Genomic DNA, 17804 nt, shown 5'->3' with positions numbered 1-17804 from the left:
GTTCCCCAGAGTCCACGTAAGCCAGATGCACAAGGTGGCACACATCTGGAGTTCGCTTGCAGTGGCTGGAGGTCCTAGGATGTCCATTCTCTCTCTTTCTCTAATAATAAATAAAAATAAAATACAAACAAAAAAAATGTATGAATGTGGCGTGAGCTGTTTAACCTATATATTAGAGTGGGTTACTGCATGTGGGATAGTTGATGTGAGTTAGAATCAAGACAATTTGGGTTTATTTATTTAGAGAAGCTGGGAATTGAACCCAGGGCTTTGTACATGCTGGACAAGTGCTCTTCCTCTGAGCTACATACATCTCCAGCACTTGGTTTTGAGACAGAATCTAGCCAGGTAGTTGTGTGCCAACTCAAGTGCTGGCATCGCAGGCATGTGCCATGCCTGGACCAATGTGACTTTTTTCTGCCTGTCCTGGCAGGACACCCTGGGCAGCTCGGCGTTCTGCACACAGCACAGAGGAGGCGGTGGCAAGTTCATGGGCGTCTAGAGGCATGTGTGGATAAAGGGGCAGAATCAGCGGTGATTTCAGCCGATGGTGACGAGGAGGGCTGATGTTGGTGCGCATCGGGCAGAGGAGGGGGACATCAGGACAGGTACCACTGCTTGGGGCTTGGGAGAGAGAACTCAGAGCATGGGCCAAGTTCCTTGCCTGAGCACAAACGTCAAACACACTTGGGCAGAAAGGTGACCTCATGGATGGAGATCCAGATGTGTACCTTGGCCTGAAAAGGCACAAGGTCACAACAGGGAGACTACAACCAGAATGAAACATTTAACTTTCTATGTGTGACTTCTCTTGGCAATGGACTCCCCTGACTCCTCCCAACAGCCCCCCCCCCCAAATCAGCAGAGACAAAGTAGCAATATACCAATACAGTCATATTTATTCCAGGTTCCAGACCTCCAGACACATACATAAGCAGAACAGTGTAAACGGGTGTTACTAGCAGCAGCCTTCCTAAACAGGAAGGGTGTGGGTCAACTAAACAATGGGGTTCTCTCAGCAGTTGCTATATGAACACTCAGTTACACACACAGAGTTCCCCACTACTGAAAGACAAGTCGCTGTGCAGATGGGGATCCCATCCCCATGGTTGCCTAATAGAAGGCTGAAGTCTTTAGGTGTCATTATGGAATAAACAAATTATCATTATTACTTTTGAGGAAGGATCTAAACTCTGTATCCCAGGTTGGAACTCACAGAAATCCTCCTGCCTCAGCCTCCTAAGAGCTGGATTATAAGCATAATCCACTTTACCCAGCTGGCAGACCACTTCCTATCAGGACGACAGAAAAAGAAGTGAACAGCTGCTCTGGAGCCCAGCTCGACAGAATGCAGCCAGATAATCACTGCGTGAGGAAGATCCTCAAATCTTCCAGACGGTTTTCTCACAGCTCCAGAAACACAACATGAGACACATACACCAAAAGACTAGAAATCTAAAGAAACTGCAACGTGTTGGGAATCACTTTTACAGCTCTCCTAAGGGACAGTTCCCAAGTTCTCAAAGGGAGTTTTTAAAGGAACACTAACTCTTATCAAACTACTTTTTATTCTGAATACATAAAAGACCAGCTGAAGGTCTCGCGTGTACTTACTATTCTTTCCCTAGATCTTCCAACTGTCCCACGCCATTTCTTGACAGACAGCATTCGTTTTCATTAGGAGGGTACAAGAGAATCTACAGACATTTGAAAAGGTACTCAGAAGACAGAGTAAAGGAGATTGACTCCCCAGAACCCAGAAAGGTGTGCCAGGCCCCCCAAAGGCTCATCATCCATCCATCACTTCAACTTGTCAGACAGTAATGAGACTGCCCACCTTGGCCACGCAGGCTCAGATTAGAGGTTTTGGCTTTCAACCACTAAAACAAGCCTTCTGGGAGAAGAATGCAGGCAGGTAGGCAATTGTTACTGAAAAGAGCTGGTTGCATTCGAGACCCGGTGCGAAATGCAAACGCCACACAGCTGCCAAACTCCCGCACTCATCTCACGACACTCAGGTGAGCCCGGCTTCCCACAGCAGCCGCTTCATTCACGGAAAGTACAGAAAACGGAAAGCTCTGAGGGCAGCACCAGTGACAGCCAGCTGTCTTTTAAGAATTGTATTTTTTTTTCCCCAAAAGAGCAAAATTTAGAGAAAATTTAATGAAGCAATTCATAGAACCAATTGTCCCTTGTGTTGGTGCCTGGGTGGGCCGCTGCGGGATCAGGGCTGGCGGCGATACGAACACCCGCTTTGCGTGGTCAGGCCGCGTCTCTTTTCCTCGGGGGCAGAAGTGGACATGCAGACCTCTGCGAGGCTCACGAGGCTTAAGGGCCGCGAGCTGCTCGGGACTGGACCATCTCTACCAGTGGAATCTTTCAGCACAAGGAAGATAGTCGGGGCTGCTCCTGACCTGCCAGCGCTCACAGCAAAGATCTAGAAGGACTGCACGTTAATGTTGACGTGCAGCGTGCGCAGACAGCAAGGGGACCCGCAGGTCCGCAGCCTTGTCGGGAGCGCCTGCGCAGCTCTGAAGCGAGGCCTTCGCAGAGACTAACCCAGCCACGTGCAGCTGGGCTGGGGACACGCCGCGGGGCCACCGCTGAGGACAAAGGACATGGGAAAGTGTTCTGGGGAGAGATACACCTTCCATCCCTAGTCACCTGGCCCGGGGCGGGGCAGGAAGAGCCCTGTCTTCCACACCAAGATTCCCCAGCAACTCAGACCACTTCGGGAAACAAAGATTCCAGTGTCAAGTTCAGAAGCAGTTGCGTTGCCCCTCGCACGCTTTCCTTGAACCTTCATGCACAGCGCGTCTGAACTTGACCTCTGCTGACCTTCCTGGGTGACGGCCGTGACCGGCTGCAACACCTTGGAGCACAGGCCAGGCCAGCATGCCGCTGGGTCACACCCCAGTGCTGGCAGCAAAGAGCTGACGAGATCTGTGCAGAGACCCCGGGACAGTGGACACAACTGACACTGTGTCGGGGTGGCGACTGCCACTGCCCTCGCCTGTGTTTTGTTCCTTGAGTCCCTAAGACAGCAGCGCAGGGGTCGGTGCGCTGTCTTCCTGATGCTGGAGCGGGCCCGGGAAGCCTTGTTCCGGCTCTTGCCTCCTGCCTCTGCGTCATTGCTATCTGAGACAGAGCCAAGAGCCGGCAGGACTGTGACCTACATTATGGAACAAAGCCCGGCACCCCTGAGAAGACCTCGCCAAGTATACAGGTATTTCTGTGAACGGTGTTCACGTGTCTAGAGATTATTTTAAGCAATCAAAGCTGGCTGTTCAAAATAAGTACTATTCTTAACAAACTGGTCGAGCCAGAACCCTGACCACAGAACAATTTTGCTGCACTCCAGCCGTGTTAAGGTGAAGGAGGGGCGGTACTTCTAGTGTTCTATGTCATTTCTCCTAGGAAAAACCTGTTATTGCCATGGCAACTGTTCATGTGTTGTCTCATTCCCTCACTGACTGGGGTTGGAGACTGGACCAGGGCTTCATGCATGCCGGGCCCGTGTTCTACCATTGAGTCTCCCTCACCAGCCACCATAGCAACTTACTGTCATGGCCTTTCTGCTAACAGTTTTTGAGCAGCAATGCATGACTAGGACCTATTTTTTCTTTATTTTTTGAAAAATTTATCTAATAATACAGAAAAGGCAGTAACTTTTATAAACTGACTTCTCTAAAAATAATTACCATGCTTTGCACAAAGTAGCACATTTACTAAGGTATTCATTCCAAATCACTGTCCAAACTAAACCAATACATGGAGGGCAAATAACAGAGCCCACGAGAGAGCACACAGTTTAAAGAGAATTTTCACGGCCAGAGTGGTCGTGTTGGGGAGAAAATTGTAAATCGATTCTCAATTGGACTTGCGAGAGCTGTACATAAACACAAAAACAGGCGTGTGTACAAAACCAACCAGGTAGATTTAACCCAGCATTAGAATGAATAGAATTCATCACACTCCCTTTGATTGCACATTTCTACATTATTGGGAACATAGGGAATATCTGCTACAGGGTCTGACTGAGGACTAACAGGGCAGATAGGAGAGGCTAGCCACCAAGGTGACGCCAGTAGAGATCTGGGCATGGATACCTGTTCATTTAGACTTGAGAACTGAGATCTGGGACACACTACTGAGAGAATCTCGACTGGCAGGTGCCAAAGATAACGGTCACCTTGAGTTTGTACTTAGAAACTCCGCCAACTTGAGCGCATCTGATCTGTCTGCAGAACGTAAGATACGTTCAAAAATAAAAACAAGTAAACAAAAAAACAAACAAAAAGTCCACAGATTCCCCTTTGGGGATAATGTCATTTTTAAATGCACCTTCTCCCATTGGTACTATCATATAACCTTGGAAAGTTCAAGGGAACTCTTTCTGATCAATATCAGAAAAGGGCGGGGCTGGGTCGTGGGGGAAGCAGCAACATCCCTCTCCCTGCACTGACGGTGTCCTTCTGACGACTGCCACTGTCCCTCCCGAGGAGGGCATGGAGTAAGAAAACTAGCTCCTGGAGTTTTCGCTGCCTTCTGGTGACAGTTACAAGACCAGTGCGTGGCACCCAGGAAGACTCCTGTCTTATATAGCACCTGCCTTGCTCATAAGACACAGAATTCTTACAGAGCTTTGAAACAGGAGTGAGCAAAAATTGCTCATGGCACTTTGACATGTTTAGAGGCTGTAATATGTCTTCTAAAAATTCTACCACATTGCCCCTGTGAGGTAGGTGTCTGATGGGGAAACTGAGGCACGGCGGGGTACTCCTCTCAGTCTTATTTGGCTGGCGAGGCAGTGGTCCAGCTAGCAGAAGAATCAGGTGGCCCGGCTCCCTCCACTTTATCCGCCCTGCTTCTCAGAAGGCTTATCCATGTTGCACAACACACGCAGGGGGGAAAAGTTTCTTTATCACCCATTTTAACTAATTAGTAACTTCTTATTCTCACTCTGAACATAAGTTATCTAAGAGAAAGCAAATATAAACAAAATTAAGAAATCAATGTTGCCTAACAGTTTGTGTCAAGATGCAGCCCACTCGGCACTGGTGATCGAGATGCATATGGAAATAAAGTTCCAGTAGGCGCACTTGTGAGTCCTACAGACCTACTCAAGCCTAGCTGTGAATGAAAGGTCTTTTACGATGTGCCCACTCTACTTTCTAAGCATGTCTTTGGCCTGGCACAGGGAATAAAAGCACACCCCTTTTTCACGGTGAGACCATTCTGAAAGATACGTGACACATGCCAGCCCCGTCTGGAAGGGGGACTCTCGGCCATGCGGTGTATGTACATTACTGAGTTCACGCAGGACTCTGAGGTCAGACATGGAGTCACATCAGGACAGGTTCACACACTACATATAGGGGCAATAAATACCACAGCACATGCACTAGCACCGCGCCACAGAGGTCAGAGGGGACAGAAGCCACCACACAAGCATGTCATAGTCCCATCTGGCATACCACTTACAGAGGCTACCTCTGGTGAGGGGAGACCGCTGAGGTCCTGTGTTCCTTCCCACGGGAGGAGAGGGGCCGAAGTGGAGCTGTCACCCCTGCATCAGTAATAGTTCTTCTAGATTGTATTGATATGAGCTTAATTTCTTGATCAAGAGAGGATGGTGTAGCACACAATTCAAAGGTCAGTTATAAGACATGGAGGGGGCCGCCAGGCAACTTAGAACTACTCTTAAGAGTCAAGTTCACGGCGCTCAGGGCACTGGTGGTTAAGAAATGAGCTCATCCACTGAGAGTATCTGCTTCCTATATAGTTTCTAGAAGTGGATCTTGCTCCCACTGTGACCCGTGACAAAGGGAAGAACTGACCCTTGGCTTGAGAGTCAGAAGCAGACATTGACACCCAACTAGATGCACCCACGAATGGTTCCTGCCTGTGAATGAACTCAAATGCCCGTCCTCCCTTCGCCCGTCCTCCCTCGCGCTCATCTTCCAGAGGCTGAGCCTGCTCTGGCCTCCGCACCTGTACGACCAGAGGGACTCATTCCGACTCAAGAGTTTCAATGGGATGCTAGTATATGGCACAGAAGCAACTCATGCACTTTCTCTCTACACACCAGAGCCCAAGCGAGGCGGAGCTCGTCACTGTGCAAGATGCACCAGCAGGACGTTCTCGCCTCGAATGAAAATCTGGTTTATATGTCGAGTAAATACCTGCTGGTAATCCACCTTGGGCTTTCGCTTTTTCTTACGGGGCTGGCCCCTGGAAAGGGTGGTGGCCCTGGACAAGGTACCTCCCACACTAGACCCTTCTGTCCGAGTTGTCCTCCCAGACAGCTCCGACCTGGACTCCTCCCTTGCAGATGTCTGCATGGAAGAAGGGACAGAGCGGGAACGCTTGTGGGAGCCGCGATCAGTGTCTCCTCGTCCCCACACTGAAGCCACCTTCCACGTGGACGTCTGGGAGTATCTAGACAGAGTGGAGTCTTCAACTGCAGACTTAGAATCTGCTTCCTTCTTGGAGGAATCTTGAAGCTTCAGCCGATCAAACAGCTATAAACAAAGCCATGACAAGTATTATATTCCTCAATATCCATACTCTCCTTCTTTTAACATTCCTTAAAAAAAAATCCTTAATTATGCCCTGTGGGCTCCTTGCTTTGCAGTTTTTTTAAAAAGTTCATTATAGGCTGGCGAGATGGCTCAGCAGTTAAGGTTGTTGCCTGCAAAGCCTAAGGATACAGGTTTAATTACCCAGTATCCATGTAAAGCCAGACAGACAAAGTGGCTCATGCATCTCAAGTTCATTTGCAGTGGCTTGAGGACCTGTCATGCCCATTCCTTCTGTCTCTGTTTCTCTCTGCTTCCAAATAAATAAATAAAAATATTTTTAAAAGTCAGGTGTGGTGGTGCATACCTTTAATCCCAGCACTTGGGAGGCAGAGGTAAGAGGATTGCCATGAGTTCAAGGCCATTCTGAGACTACACAGTGAATTCCAGGTCAGCCTGGGCCAGAGAGAGACTCTACCTCAGAAATTTTTTTTTAAATATTTTAATTAATTTATTTATTTGACAGAGAAAGGGGGAGGAGAGAATGGGTGTGCCAGGCCCTCCAGCCACTGCAAACGAACTCCAGACATGTGTGCCCCCTTGTGCATCTGGCTAACGTAGGTCCTGGGGAATGCCTTAACCACTAAGCCATCCCTCCAGCCATTTTTGTTTTGTTTTTCTAGGTAGGGTCTCACTCTAGCACAGGCTGACCAGGAATTCACTATGTAGTCTCAGGGTGGCCTTGAACTCATGGTGATCCTCTTACCTCAGCCTCTTGAGTGCTGGGATTCAAGGCGTGGACCACTACGCCCAGCTTAAAAAAAAAATTTTTTTAAGTTAGTTATGACATTGATTTCTAGCCATAACTCAGATAAACTGAGCCACCTGTCAAGAGAAAAGGCATCTCCCTATGTTGGTGGGTAGCGTTGGAAGACTTCAATGCCTCCTCCAGGAAACACATCGCTCATAGATGTACTTGGGAAGCAAGATGTGAGAGACAACAAAGACTTGCATAAGCAGCCTGGCACCGGGCTCAGTGGTCTTCACTGCTAAGCCAGAAAGCAGGATGGGTCCCCAGGAGCGAGGTCAGGGGAAACTACCTACCCTGGTAAGAGTCAACGAGGAATCTCGCTCGTACGCTCTGCCTAGGACAGGTTTCCGGTAGGTCTCGTCCACATCTGTGAGTGCCTAGAGGATCAGCCCGGAGAGGAGAGGAGAGGGAAACAGAGCAATTTCATTCCTTGTTTAGGAGCAAAAGGAAAAATATCTACGAGTAGCAGAACTGAACAGGAATCCCAGCTCTTGGGCATGGAAAATGGTCACAGCTGGCACTCGGCCTGGCTGTTCCCAGCTACTACCTTGGCCCCCTCCATGCCACTGTGAGTCCTGACGCTTCCATGTGCACAAACCAGAAGCGGATTAAAATGCAAACCCAAGGCTATTCTTAGAGATGCTTCTTCAGCAGATCTAGGACGAAACCCAGGACACTTTGGTTTAGACCAGAAACCCTGCATGGTTCTGCGGGTGGACACTACAGATCACACCCTGAGAACCCCAAGAAGCAGAAATACACTACTGCTTTCACCCTTCAGTTTCTGTCTCATGGTATCAGGAACGACTGGCCAGGCAGAATTCCCAGTGCAGTGCGCATCAGCAACATCAACCACACAGGCCAACGGCCAGACTCAAATGGGACTGTAGCATGGAGATCACTCTGAAAAAATGCAAATCACCCTACAAACCTAAGGAGACAGTAATTAGAACCATCACTGATAATCAGTATAATCTCGTCAATGCTTCCCTGCAGGGCAGGTACTGTGGCTCACAGATGCAACACTGGCACTTGGGAGGCTGAGGCAGGAGGATTACCAAAGCTTCAAGGTGAACTTGGGCTATATAATGAGTTTCAGGCTCAACACCTCCTCACAATATTCTAAAAAGCCCTGGGCGCAGTGTCTGGCACACAGCAAGAACTCAGGGCTAGCAACAGCGCTAGGAGAACGCACTGCCAGGATGGAGCGTGGCAAGTACAGCTGGAGATGGAAGAGACTAGAAGAGCCTCGGCGGCTCTGTTGACTACGTCCCATTACAGCTGTACCATGAGCACCGTCTGCACAGTGAGCCTCGGTAACGCTAAGCCACGCGGTGCTCAGGGAAGGAAACACTGACCCAGCGCCTCGCTTCTGTGCTGTGCCCCGCCCCCTCCGCTGCTCTTCCTAGCCCAGGACAGGGAGATGCCTCTCTGACACTTCGGCACCAAGCACTGGGCCCTGCTAAGGTGGGAAGTCAATAAGCATTTTCAAATGAATAAAAGAACACTGGCAGGCAACACATCTAAAATTACTAAATAGATGAAATAATTATTCTCCAGGGCTAGCTCTCCAACCCTGGCACTAACGACTTTAGGACAGGCCGATTATTTGGTGGGGGTGTTCTATATTGTAGGGTGCTTAGCAGCATCCCTGACCTTGACCCACTGGGTAGCAGCAGCACCTCACAGCTATGACAACAAAAAAATAATAAGCCACGCATGGTAGTTCACACCTCTATTCCAAGCACTGGGGAGGCTGAGGTAGGTGGCTACCCTGAGACTACATAGGGAATTCCAGGTCAGCCTGGGCTAGTGTGAGACCCTAACTCAAAAAAAAAAAAGAAAATTCCAGGTGTGGTGGCCCATGCCTTTAATCCCAGCACTCAGGAGGCAGACGTAGGAGGCCATGAGTTTAAGGCCACCTTGAGACTACATAGTAAATTCCAGGTCACCCTGGACTAGAGTGAAAGCCTACCTGAAAAAAAGAGAAGGGGAAGGGGCTGGAGGGATGGCTTAACCATTAAGGCGTTTGCCTGCAAAGCCAAAGGACCCAGGTTCAATTCCCCAGGACCCACGTTAGCCAGATGCACAAGGGGGCGCACGCGTCTAGAGTTCCTTTGCAGTGGCTGGCGGCCCTAGTACACCCATTCTCTCTCTCTCCCTCTTTCTCTGTCAAATAAATAAAATAAATTTTTTAAAATCCCTAGTACCCATGTAAAGTTAGATGTAAAAGTGGTGCATGCATGTGGAGTTTGTTTACAGTGGCTAGAGGCCCCGGTGCACCCATTCTCCCTATTTCTCTCTCTCTCTCTCTCTCTGCTTGCAAATAAATTAAAAAGAATATAGCTCCTAGACACTGCCAAATGTCTTTGTGGGGAGAGAGCAGAGCTGCCTTGGTTGAGAACCACTATTGTAGGGAAAGGAAGCAAGAAAGGTTAATTTTTTTCTTGTTATTGTCTGAAAGTATAAAAAGATTTCAGTTCTGACACCTTATTCTGAAGGTTCTGCTCACACATTACAGGAGCTTTCACATTTTGAGCAGGGTTTCCAGCCCTCTTAAGAAAAGTTAATTATCCAGCTGGAGAGGCGGCTCAGTGGTTAAGACAATTGCCTGCAAAGCCCAAGGACTCAAGTTCAATTCCCCGGTACCCACATAAAGCCAGATGCACAAGGTGGCACATGTGTCTGGAGTTTGTTTGCAGTGGTGACAGGTCCTGGCATCCCCATTCTTTCTCTCTCAAATGAATCAATAATTTTTTTTAAAGAAGCTCATTACCATATTCCAGAACTTGTCAAACGCAACGAGGAAGCCTGTGCACACGCCGCGGAGGCCTTTGAAAGTGCGGATGTGCACGTTGACCTTCACCCCCTCCCGGATGCAGCGGTGGAGTTCACCCAGAGGGCTGCCTTCGTGCACTGAAACGAGAGGAGGACGGTCAACACAGCGTGAGCTCCCACATGAACAGCCAAGACCACCCAAAAGACCAGCAAAGCCAAGCCAACAAGCACATAAGAGCCCCAGGAGCAAGCAGCAAAGCCAGTGTGGTGGGCACTGAGGCCGGGTCCCCACAGAGGGTCGGCCAGGCATGTGGATGCCAGAACATAGCTCATAGCTGACACAGCCTTTCCTTAATTACGCCAGAATCCAACATGTATCATCATTTAAGATATTTCTAGGGGGGGCTGGAGAAATTGCTCAATGGTTAAAGGCACTTGTTTGCAAAGCCTAACTGCCAGGAATTTGATTCCCCGGTGAAGCCAGACGCACAGCTGTGTATGCATTGGGACTTCATTTGCAGTTGCAGGAGGCTCCGGTGCTCCCATTCTCCCTCTGCTTATAATTAAATAAGTTTTATTTTATTTTATTTTTTTGAGGTAGGGTCTTGCTCTAGTCCAGGCTGACCTGGAATTTACTCTGTAGTCCCAGGGTAGCCTTGAACTCACGGTGATCCTCCTACCTCTGCCTCCCAAGTGCTGGGATTAAAGGCGTGCGCCACCATGCCCAGCTAAGTTTTTTAATTTTTTTAAAATAAAGTATTTCTGGGACCAAAAAGAAACAAACAAATCTACAAACCAGCAGCTACAGTCCCCTTAATTCTGTGTTTTTCAGCCTAATTCCTGTGAACCACATACAAAGCTTAAAACTTTCCCAAGAACCAAAAGCCTTGTTCATATTGAAGGGAAATTAACACGCCTGCCTTTTAAGAACATACCCTTTTCTCAAGGAGAAGGACTTTTAAAAATTATTTATTTACTGTAGAGAGAAGCATAAACAGAGAGAGAGAATGGACACACCAAGGTCTCCAGCCACTGCAAACAAACTCCAGATGCATGCACCACTTTGTGCATCTGGCTTTACATGGGTACCGGGGAATTGAACCTGGGTCCTTAGGTTTTGCAGTCAAGCACCTTGACCACTAAGCCGTCTCTCTAGCCCAAGAATGGCTTTTTCTAGTATGTGGGTGTGCACAAGTGCCACGATGTGCAGACGGAGGTCAGAGGTCAAACTCAGGTGCTGACCTGTGAGATTTTGGGGTAACGGTGTCTTCTCCCCTCTACCCGTAGGCATGCTGGGATGACAGATAGTCATGCTGCAGGGACTCTGGGGATGTGAACTCAGGTCCTCACACTTGTACAACGAATACTTTATCCACTGAGCCACCTCCCAGCCCAGCAATGTCCTCCACTCTGAGCTCTCAGGCGCAGGCGCTTCCACATCCATCACCAGCACGCGGAGAGCAGCAGGGGACTAGCTGAGCCCCAACCTTTGAGGGTGAAGGGGCACCTGCCGAGCAACTGAGATTCCCAGTAAATACCAGATGAAAAGAACGTATGATGCCGGGCGTGGTGGCGCACGCCTTTAATCCCAGCACTCGGGAGGCAGAGGTAGGAGGATAGCGGAGAGTTCGGGGCCACCCTGAGACTACATAGCTAATTCCAGGTCAGCCTGGACCAGAGTGAGACCCTACCTCGGGAAACCAAAAAAGGGGAAAAAAAAAAAAAAGAGCATATGATGATTCAAGGGGAGAATAATGGATTCTACATGGATATTTTTATCTTGCAGGAGCATTTTCTTAGACACAGCAGAGCAGAGATGGGTTTGGGGGGCTTTTTCTTCTTATTTCACGTTAACTTAGCTCTCACAATATGTTGCTCTGGTATATATACATATATAAAACTTCCAAAAGAACCCTCATCCCACACCCACAGAGTTATCAGGTTTTTTTTTTTCTCCCCAGTTTGCAAGCCAAAATTCTTTGGAGTATCTGTGATGAATAGTAAACAAGTAGAAAAACAGCACTTTTGTTGCTGAGAGTGTAAAAGAAAATACCATCCTGGATTCCAACTCGGATAACTAAGTTGGCTCCTCTCAACCACCTTATCCCTCATTCATGAGCTGGCATAGAAATGACAGAAAATACCCTGGGAAGCATGGCTTAGCAGACGAAAAGTGGGAGCTGGTGTCAGATTGGAAATTTGGCAGTAAAGTACAGTTGGAAGCAAAGTGACAGAAAGAGCGGTGTTGGGGGATAAGGATGGAGCTCAGTTAATAAAGGACTTGCCTGGCATGAAGCCACATCCAATCCCAGAACTGCACAATCCCAGTACTTGGGAGGTAGAGACAGGAGGATCAGAAAGGTCAAATTCAAGGTCATCCTCAGTTATAAAGTGAGTTCCAGGCCAGCTACATGAGACTATTTAAGAAAAAAAAAAAAAAAAAAGGCGAACTAGAGAATATTGATCTAACCATTCTGTTAGCAATGGCTTGAAGTCCTTTGGATCTTTGATGGAGAAGGGTGTGTGCGTGCATGGGCATATACAAGTCAGCTGTGATGTGGAGGTCAGAGGACAACCTTGGGTGTCTGTCCTCACCTCCACCTGGTCTGAGACGGGGTCTCTGGCACCCCACTGCGTTTGCTGGGCTACTTGTCTTCACCTCCCATCTCACCCTAGGAGGGCTGGGATTCCAGGCCCCTGCCACCACGTCCTGGGGAATGTGGGTGCCGGTCCTCATGCTCGTACGGCAGGCACTGGGCCACTGAGCCCATCTTCTTTTCAGTTTCTTTCATGGATCTAACAAGGCGAAATTCCACAAAGCGTCTCCTTCCTTATGTTCTAACACCTACGCTACTTATAAGCTCCTCATTCGAAATCAGAATACACATTCGCTTTCCAGCCATCCCTGTGACAGACTTCAAATGGAAAGGGGCCAGGCTTCTAAAATTTAATGTGACCCAAAAAGTACATGCCTTATTTTGAAGAGACTTATTCTTCTAAATTCCTTTCTCTGTTACGAGCTCTTGGGCTGACGTCTTTCCAAATGCAGGTCACTTCTAGCTCACGTCTTCATCCGTCTGTTCATGGCTATCACCAAGTTCAGACCGCAGAGTCTTAAGAACTGACACCTTTTCCAACTTTCTCTTTCCAGAGCCTTATGAGATGGTTTACTGCAGGCCTCGGGTTCCCCTCACCAATATCATCAACAGACACCAATCTCTGGTCCCGGTGCGGGAGCCAGGCCTCTGGGGACTTTCACCTGACACATATGACTTCATGCCATCTGCCCAAGCCTAACCCCCAGGTGCCACATTACCACCAGGCTGAGGTGCTGCACTTGGACGAGACAGGCAGCTCCGGGTGGGCACCAGCAACTTGCACCTCGTGACGGCTTCTCACAGCAGGGCTCTGGCTCGGTGGTCTGCCAGCGCCCTTCCGATGGCCGGGGCTCACGACTCTCCCACAGTCGGGGCTCTCGGCAGCCCGTCGCCTTCCCTGCGCTAGGCTCTCTCCTGCTTTCTCAGCACTTCCTAACCCTCGCTCTCTGCATTCTCTCTCCCCTGTCGCTCTGTGGAGTGCTTCGGTCTCTTCTGGCTGCTGTTGGCTGCACCGAGAGCTGAGAGCCCCAGCTGTCCGCTCTTCCTGTTACGGCCCCCCCCCCCACCCCCGATTCAGACCCGGAGCAGTCGGCGTGACCATGCGCATGAGGCTTGCCTGGGGCCTGGCGCTGCAGCTCAGGCGCGTGGGCGGGCTTGTGTGGCCAGGCTCGCAAGTGCGCAGCCTCTGGACTGCTGGACCTGGCTGTCCTGGCCAGACGGGTGACCCTCTCCTCATCTGAAGCCATCTGCAAGGTGGGCAGGGCCGTGTGAAGCTGTGGGGCTGATGCAGCACCTCTGGGAGCCTTGGCAGGGTGACTGGAGGCGTCCCTGGCTGAAGCACTCCCTCTAGGTTGAAGGCCTCCACGGGAGATGGCTTTTGGAATGGCCATGGCAGCAACAGCGATTTCTGAGAGGGAATCAGATGGAAGTCTCCCTGGGGAAACCACGGCCCACAAGGGGCTCACACAATGCGTCCCTGAGCACACATGAGGCGTGTAAAGTAGGCAAGGCTGTCAGGAAAACAATTCCCTAGTCATGAAGTCAAAGCAAGCATGAATGGCAGCTCCATGGTTTCCACTGCCACGGTGACAAAATCCTTCACAGCCCCACTGGGCTCAGTGACCACACAGGTGACCACAGAAGCTTCCCTCCTGGCCGCCTTCCCTGCCTGAGCTGGGCCCCTGATCCCTTTGTCTCCTGGGCAGTTTCTGCTAGGGCAGGGCTCTGGGAAGAGTGTGACAGCTGCCCATCAAGCTGTTGAACTGCTTCAGTCACTTCAAAGGGACAGAGAGAAGCGCTTATAGCACGAACCCAGCATGAACCTCACATCCTTCTTTAGGGAGCTTCATCTAACATGGTTAATCCCCAGCCAGATGCCCCAGGAGAGGCTGGCTCCCCCTGATGTTTCACCACCATCTCACTTCCCATTTGTAGACAAGGAAACCGAGGCCCATGAGCAGAAGTTCACGTTACATACATTCTGATTTCTAAATACATCAATCTAACAATACTAATGAACATCACCACAACCTGCAATAACAGTGACACTATTTGGTTGAAATCTCAAATACATTTAAAAAATATATTTTTAAATCACTTTAGGGCCCAGGAGATGGCTTATATGGTTAAAGGTGTTCGCATGCAAAACCTGACAGCCCAGGTTTGATTCCCCAGTACCCACCTAAGAGCAGGTGCACAAAGTGGTGCATGTATTTGAAGTCTGTTTGCAGCAGCAGGAGGCCCTGGTGTGCCCATCCCCACCTCCATTCTCTCTCTCATTCTTTCTCTGCTTATATATCTAAATATCTTAAATATATTTTATTTATTTGAGAGAAAGAGAAAGAGAATGGGCATGCCAAAGCCTCTAGCCACTGCAAATGAACTCCAGATGCATATGTCACCTTGTACATCTGGCTTATGAGGGTTCTGGGGAATCGAACCCGGGTCCTTAGGCTCTGCAGGCAAACACCTTAACCTTTAAGCCATCTTTCCAGCCCTAAATACTTTTTAAACATCTTACTCATACCCTTCTCTAATTTCAAGACCTAAAGCTTACCTTTTGCAAAACTTTTTCCTTAATAAATATAATCCTCACCCATGGATTTTTTTTGGGGGGGGTGGGAGAGGTTTGAGGTAGAGTCTCACTCTAGTCCACACTGACCTGGAATTCACTATGGAGTCTCAGAGTGGCCTTGAACTCACGGCGATCCTCCTACCTCTGCCTCCCGAGTGCTGGGATTAAAGGTGTGCGCCACCACGCCCGTCTCCTCACTCATGCTTTTGTCATTTCCTTGCTTTCTGAAGGTCATTATCTCTTTGTGATATCAACCCAACTTTCATGGTATTCCCAATTGTTTCCAGACCTCTGATTAAATGTTCCAGTGCCTATAGAGGGTAGATTTTGAGATCTGATTCCAGCAACATATTTAACCATGAGAAGCACAAAGCTGGTCTTCACACCATCGTAACAAAGTGCTCCAAGGTAAAGCCCTCACCACACTTACGTATTTCTCTTGGAAAGTGTGGTAGTAAGGCAGTACCTGAAAACATGGGGATAAATGTTACAATCTGAGACTTGGAATGCATATTATTAATAGCCCAACAGTGGCAAAACACAGGTGAAATAAGGTGCCCAGACTGAAATAAGGGGCACAGACACTTCTGCCTTTCTGCTACTGCTGTGCAAGCAGGCTGGGGACCGCAGGGATGCTGGCACCGGAAATCCTCCAACAAGACACCCACAAACCAGCTTTCCAGGATGTTCGTTTCTCTAACACACTTCCAGGAACCACAGAAAGCAACCTTTTTTTTTTCTTTTTTTTTTTTTTTTGGCTTTTCGAGGTAGGGTCTTGTTCTGACCTGGGATTCACTATGTAGTCTCAGTGTGGCCTCGAACTCACGGTTGATCCTCCTACCTCTGCCTCCCAAGTGCTGGGATTAAAGGTGTGCGCCACCACACCCGGCTCCTTTTTATTTTTATTTTTTTTCTTTTTTGTTTGTTCGTTTTTCGAGGCAGGTTCTTGCTCTAGGGCAGACTGACCTGGAATTCACTATCTAGTCTCAGGGTGGCATCGAACTCTTGGCTGACAATCTTCCTACCTTGCCTCCCCAGTGCTGGGATTAAAGGCGTGCACCACCACGCCCAGCTTCAAAACAACCTCTTGCTTAGTCCACTCCTCCATTCACACAGAACTCATTTAACTGTGTAATAATTTAATAATCGGGAAACAGAGCCCTTGAATGACTAAGTAGGTCATTGTGTTCACAGGACAGACGTCAAAACTGTTTGCCAAGACGACAAAAGATACAACCCCAGGCTGTTGATGCCATGTGTACCCGACCTACCTTGTACACAGAAGCCTACAGCTTCAACTCTAAGGATCTACTAGGAAGCTCCCAGAAATCCCCCAGTGCCACTGACACCTTCAGAACTTGAAAAAGCCGGGGCGTCTGGTGCATGAACTAAGACAGTCCTGCTCCCACCACCGGCTGTGAAACGGCACCTGCGCTTCCGTGCCTGCGGCATCCTAACACGGGTTGAATGAGCAATGGGAACCTGAGGGTGTCAAGCCCCAGCAGCCAGTCTACCCCGGGCACCGCAGCCCGAGGGTCACCTCGTGTGCGTGTGTGCGCGCAGGGGACAGTGAGATGTCTCCCGTGTTACCACTCTCCAACTCATGGGGTTCAAATCCCACTTTACCAGCCTCCTTCCCCCTAACAGCCCGTACTCTCCCCCTACAACTCCCGAGTGCCCTCTCCAGCCTAAGGTCCCCCATCACCTACCTCTGCAGAGCCGTGTCTCCTAAACTGTCCCCAAGCCCCAGCCTGGCTCTAGATCAGTCCTCCCCGCAGTGACCCGTGCAGACCTTCCCTCCCCACGGGGCTCAGAGCCAGACCAACTGCCGGTCCCTCGGGTGGACGTCTCTGCAGACCACCACCCCGGGCGTCCCCGGGACGAGCCCACGCGTGTCGCCCGTGCCATGCCCGGGGACTCACTCACAGGGCATCCTCGTGAGCACGTTGCGCGGGGCCTTCCTGGCGCGCCCCGGGCCCTGGCGGCGCGCCCCGGCCTCCTGCTCGGCGCCGTCGGCCTCCTTCACCACCATGAGGCGGCGCAGGCGCTGGATGCGCTCGGGGTCCGGGGCCGCGCGGCGCCGCGACCGGCCGCCCGAGGCTCCCGCGGCGGCTCCCGCGTCCCCGGAGCCGCCCGCCGCGCCCCGCGCCCGGCCGCGCCCGCCGCCCCGGCTCCCGCTCCGCAGGAAGCTCTCGTACTCCGCCACGTTGTTGAAGCACGGCGCGTTGGGGTACGGGATCGGGGGCAGGCGCGGCGCGTACAGGGCCAGCAGCGGGTCGAAGCTGTCCGAGCTGACATCGAGCCGCGGGCTGGGCGGGCTCGCGGGGCTCCCGGCGCGAGCCGGCCTCGCCCCCCGCTCGCGCTCCTCCATGTTTGAAAGGCCCGCAAGCCGAGGCCCACGGGAGGAAGGAGCCCGAGCGCCGCCACGGGGCGGCACTGCGCAGCCGCGGAGGGAGGCGGCGCCGCGCGCGGGCGCGGACGCCAGGGGGCAGCAGCGCTCCGCTCGGCACGCCCGCGGGCCT

The 17804-nt window shown here is 50.4% G+C and overlaps 1 protein-coding gene across 1 annotated transcript; it reads right to left on the bottom strand.

Annotated features, from left to right (window-relative positions):
* Positions 1-881: 881 nt before the first annotated feature.
* Lsm11 (LSM11, U7 small nuclear RNA associated) lies at positions 882-17653 on the bottom strand. Its single transcript, XM_004657477.2, has 4 exons — positions 17209-17653; positions 10109-10248; positions 7626-7709; positions 882-6524 (listed from the first exon to the last, which is right to left on the bottom strand). The coding sequence occupies exons 1-4, from the start codon at positions 17651-17653 to the stop codon at positions 6114-6116; spliced, it is 1080 nt and encodes a 359-aa protein (XP_004657534.2). The 3' UTR covers positions 882-6113.
* Positions 17654-17804: the final 151 nt, after the last annotated feature.

This window comes from Jaculus jaculus, chromosome 6 (genome assembly GCF_020740685.1).
Source record: "Jaculus jaculus isolate mJacJac1 chromosome 6, mJacJac1.mat.Y.cur, whole genome shotgun sequence".
Lineage (NCBI taxonomy): Eukaryota > Metazoa > Chordata > Mammalia > Rodentia > Dipodidae > Jaculus > Jaculus jaculus.
This window is presented reverse-complemented; position numbering and strand designations above follow the sequence as displayed.

Bases quoted from the DNA above. Each gene is read 5' to 3' on its own strand.
- Lsm11 (XM_004657477.2), bottom strand. From the start codon at position 17,653: ATGGAGGAGCGCGAGCGGGGGGCGAGGCCGGCTCGCGCCGGGAGCCCC. The intron at 7,710-10,108 runs GTAATGAGCTTC...CTGATCCTCTAG, and splicing joins TTGACAAGTTCTGGAATATG to GCACTCACAGATGTGGACGA. The intron at 6,525-7,625 runs GTAGGTAGTTTC...CTTTGTTTATAG, and splicing joins CCTCGTTGACTCTTACCAGG to CTGTTTGATCGGCTGAAGCT.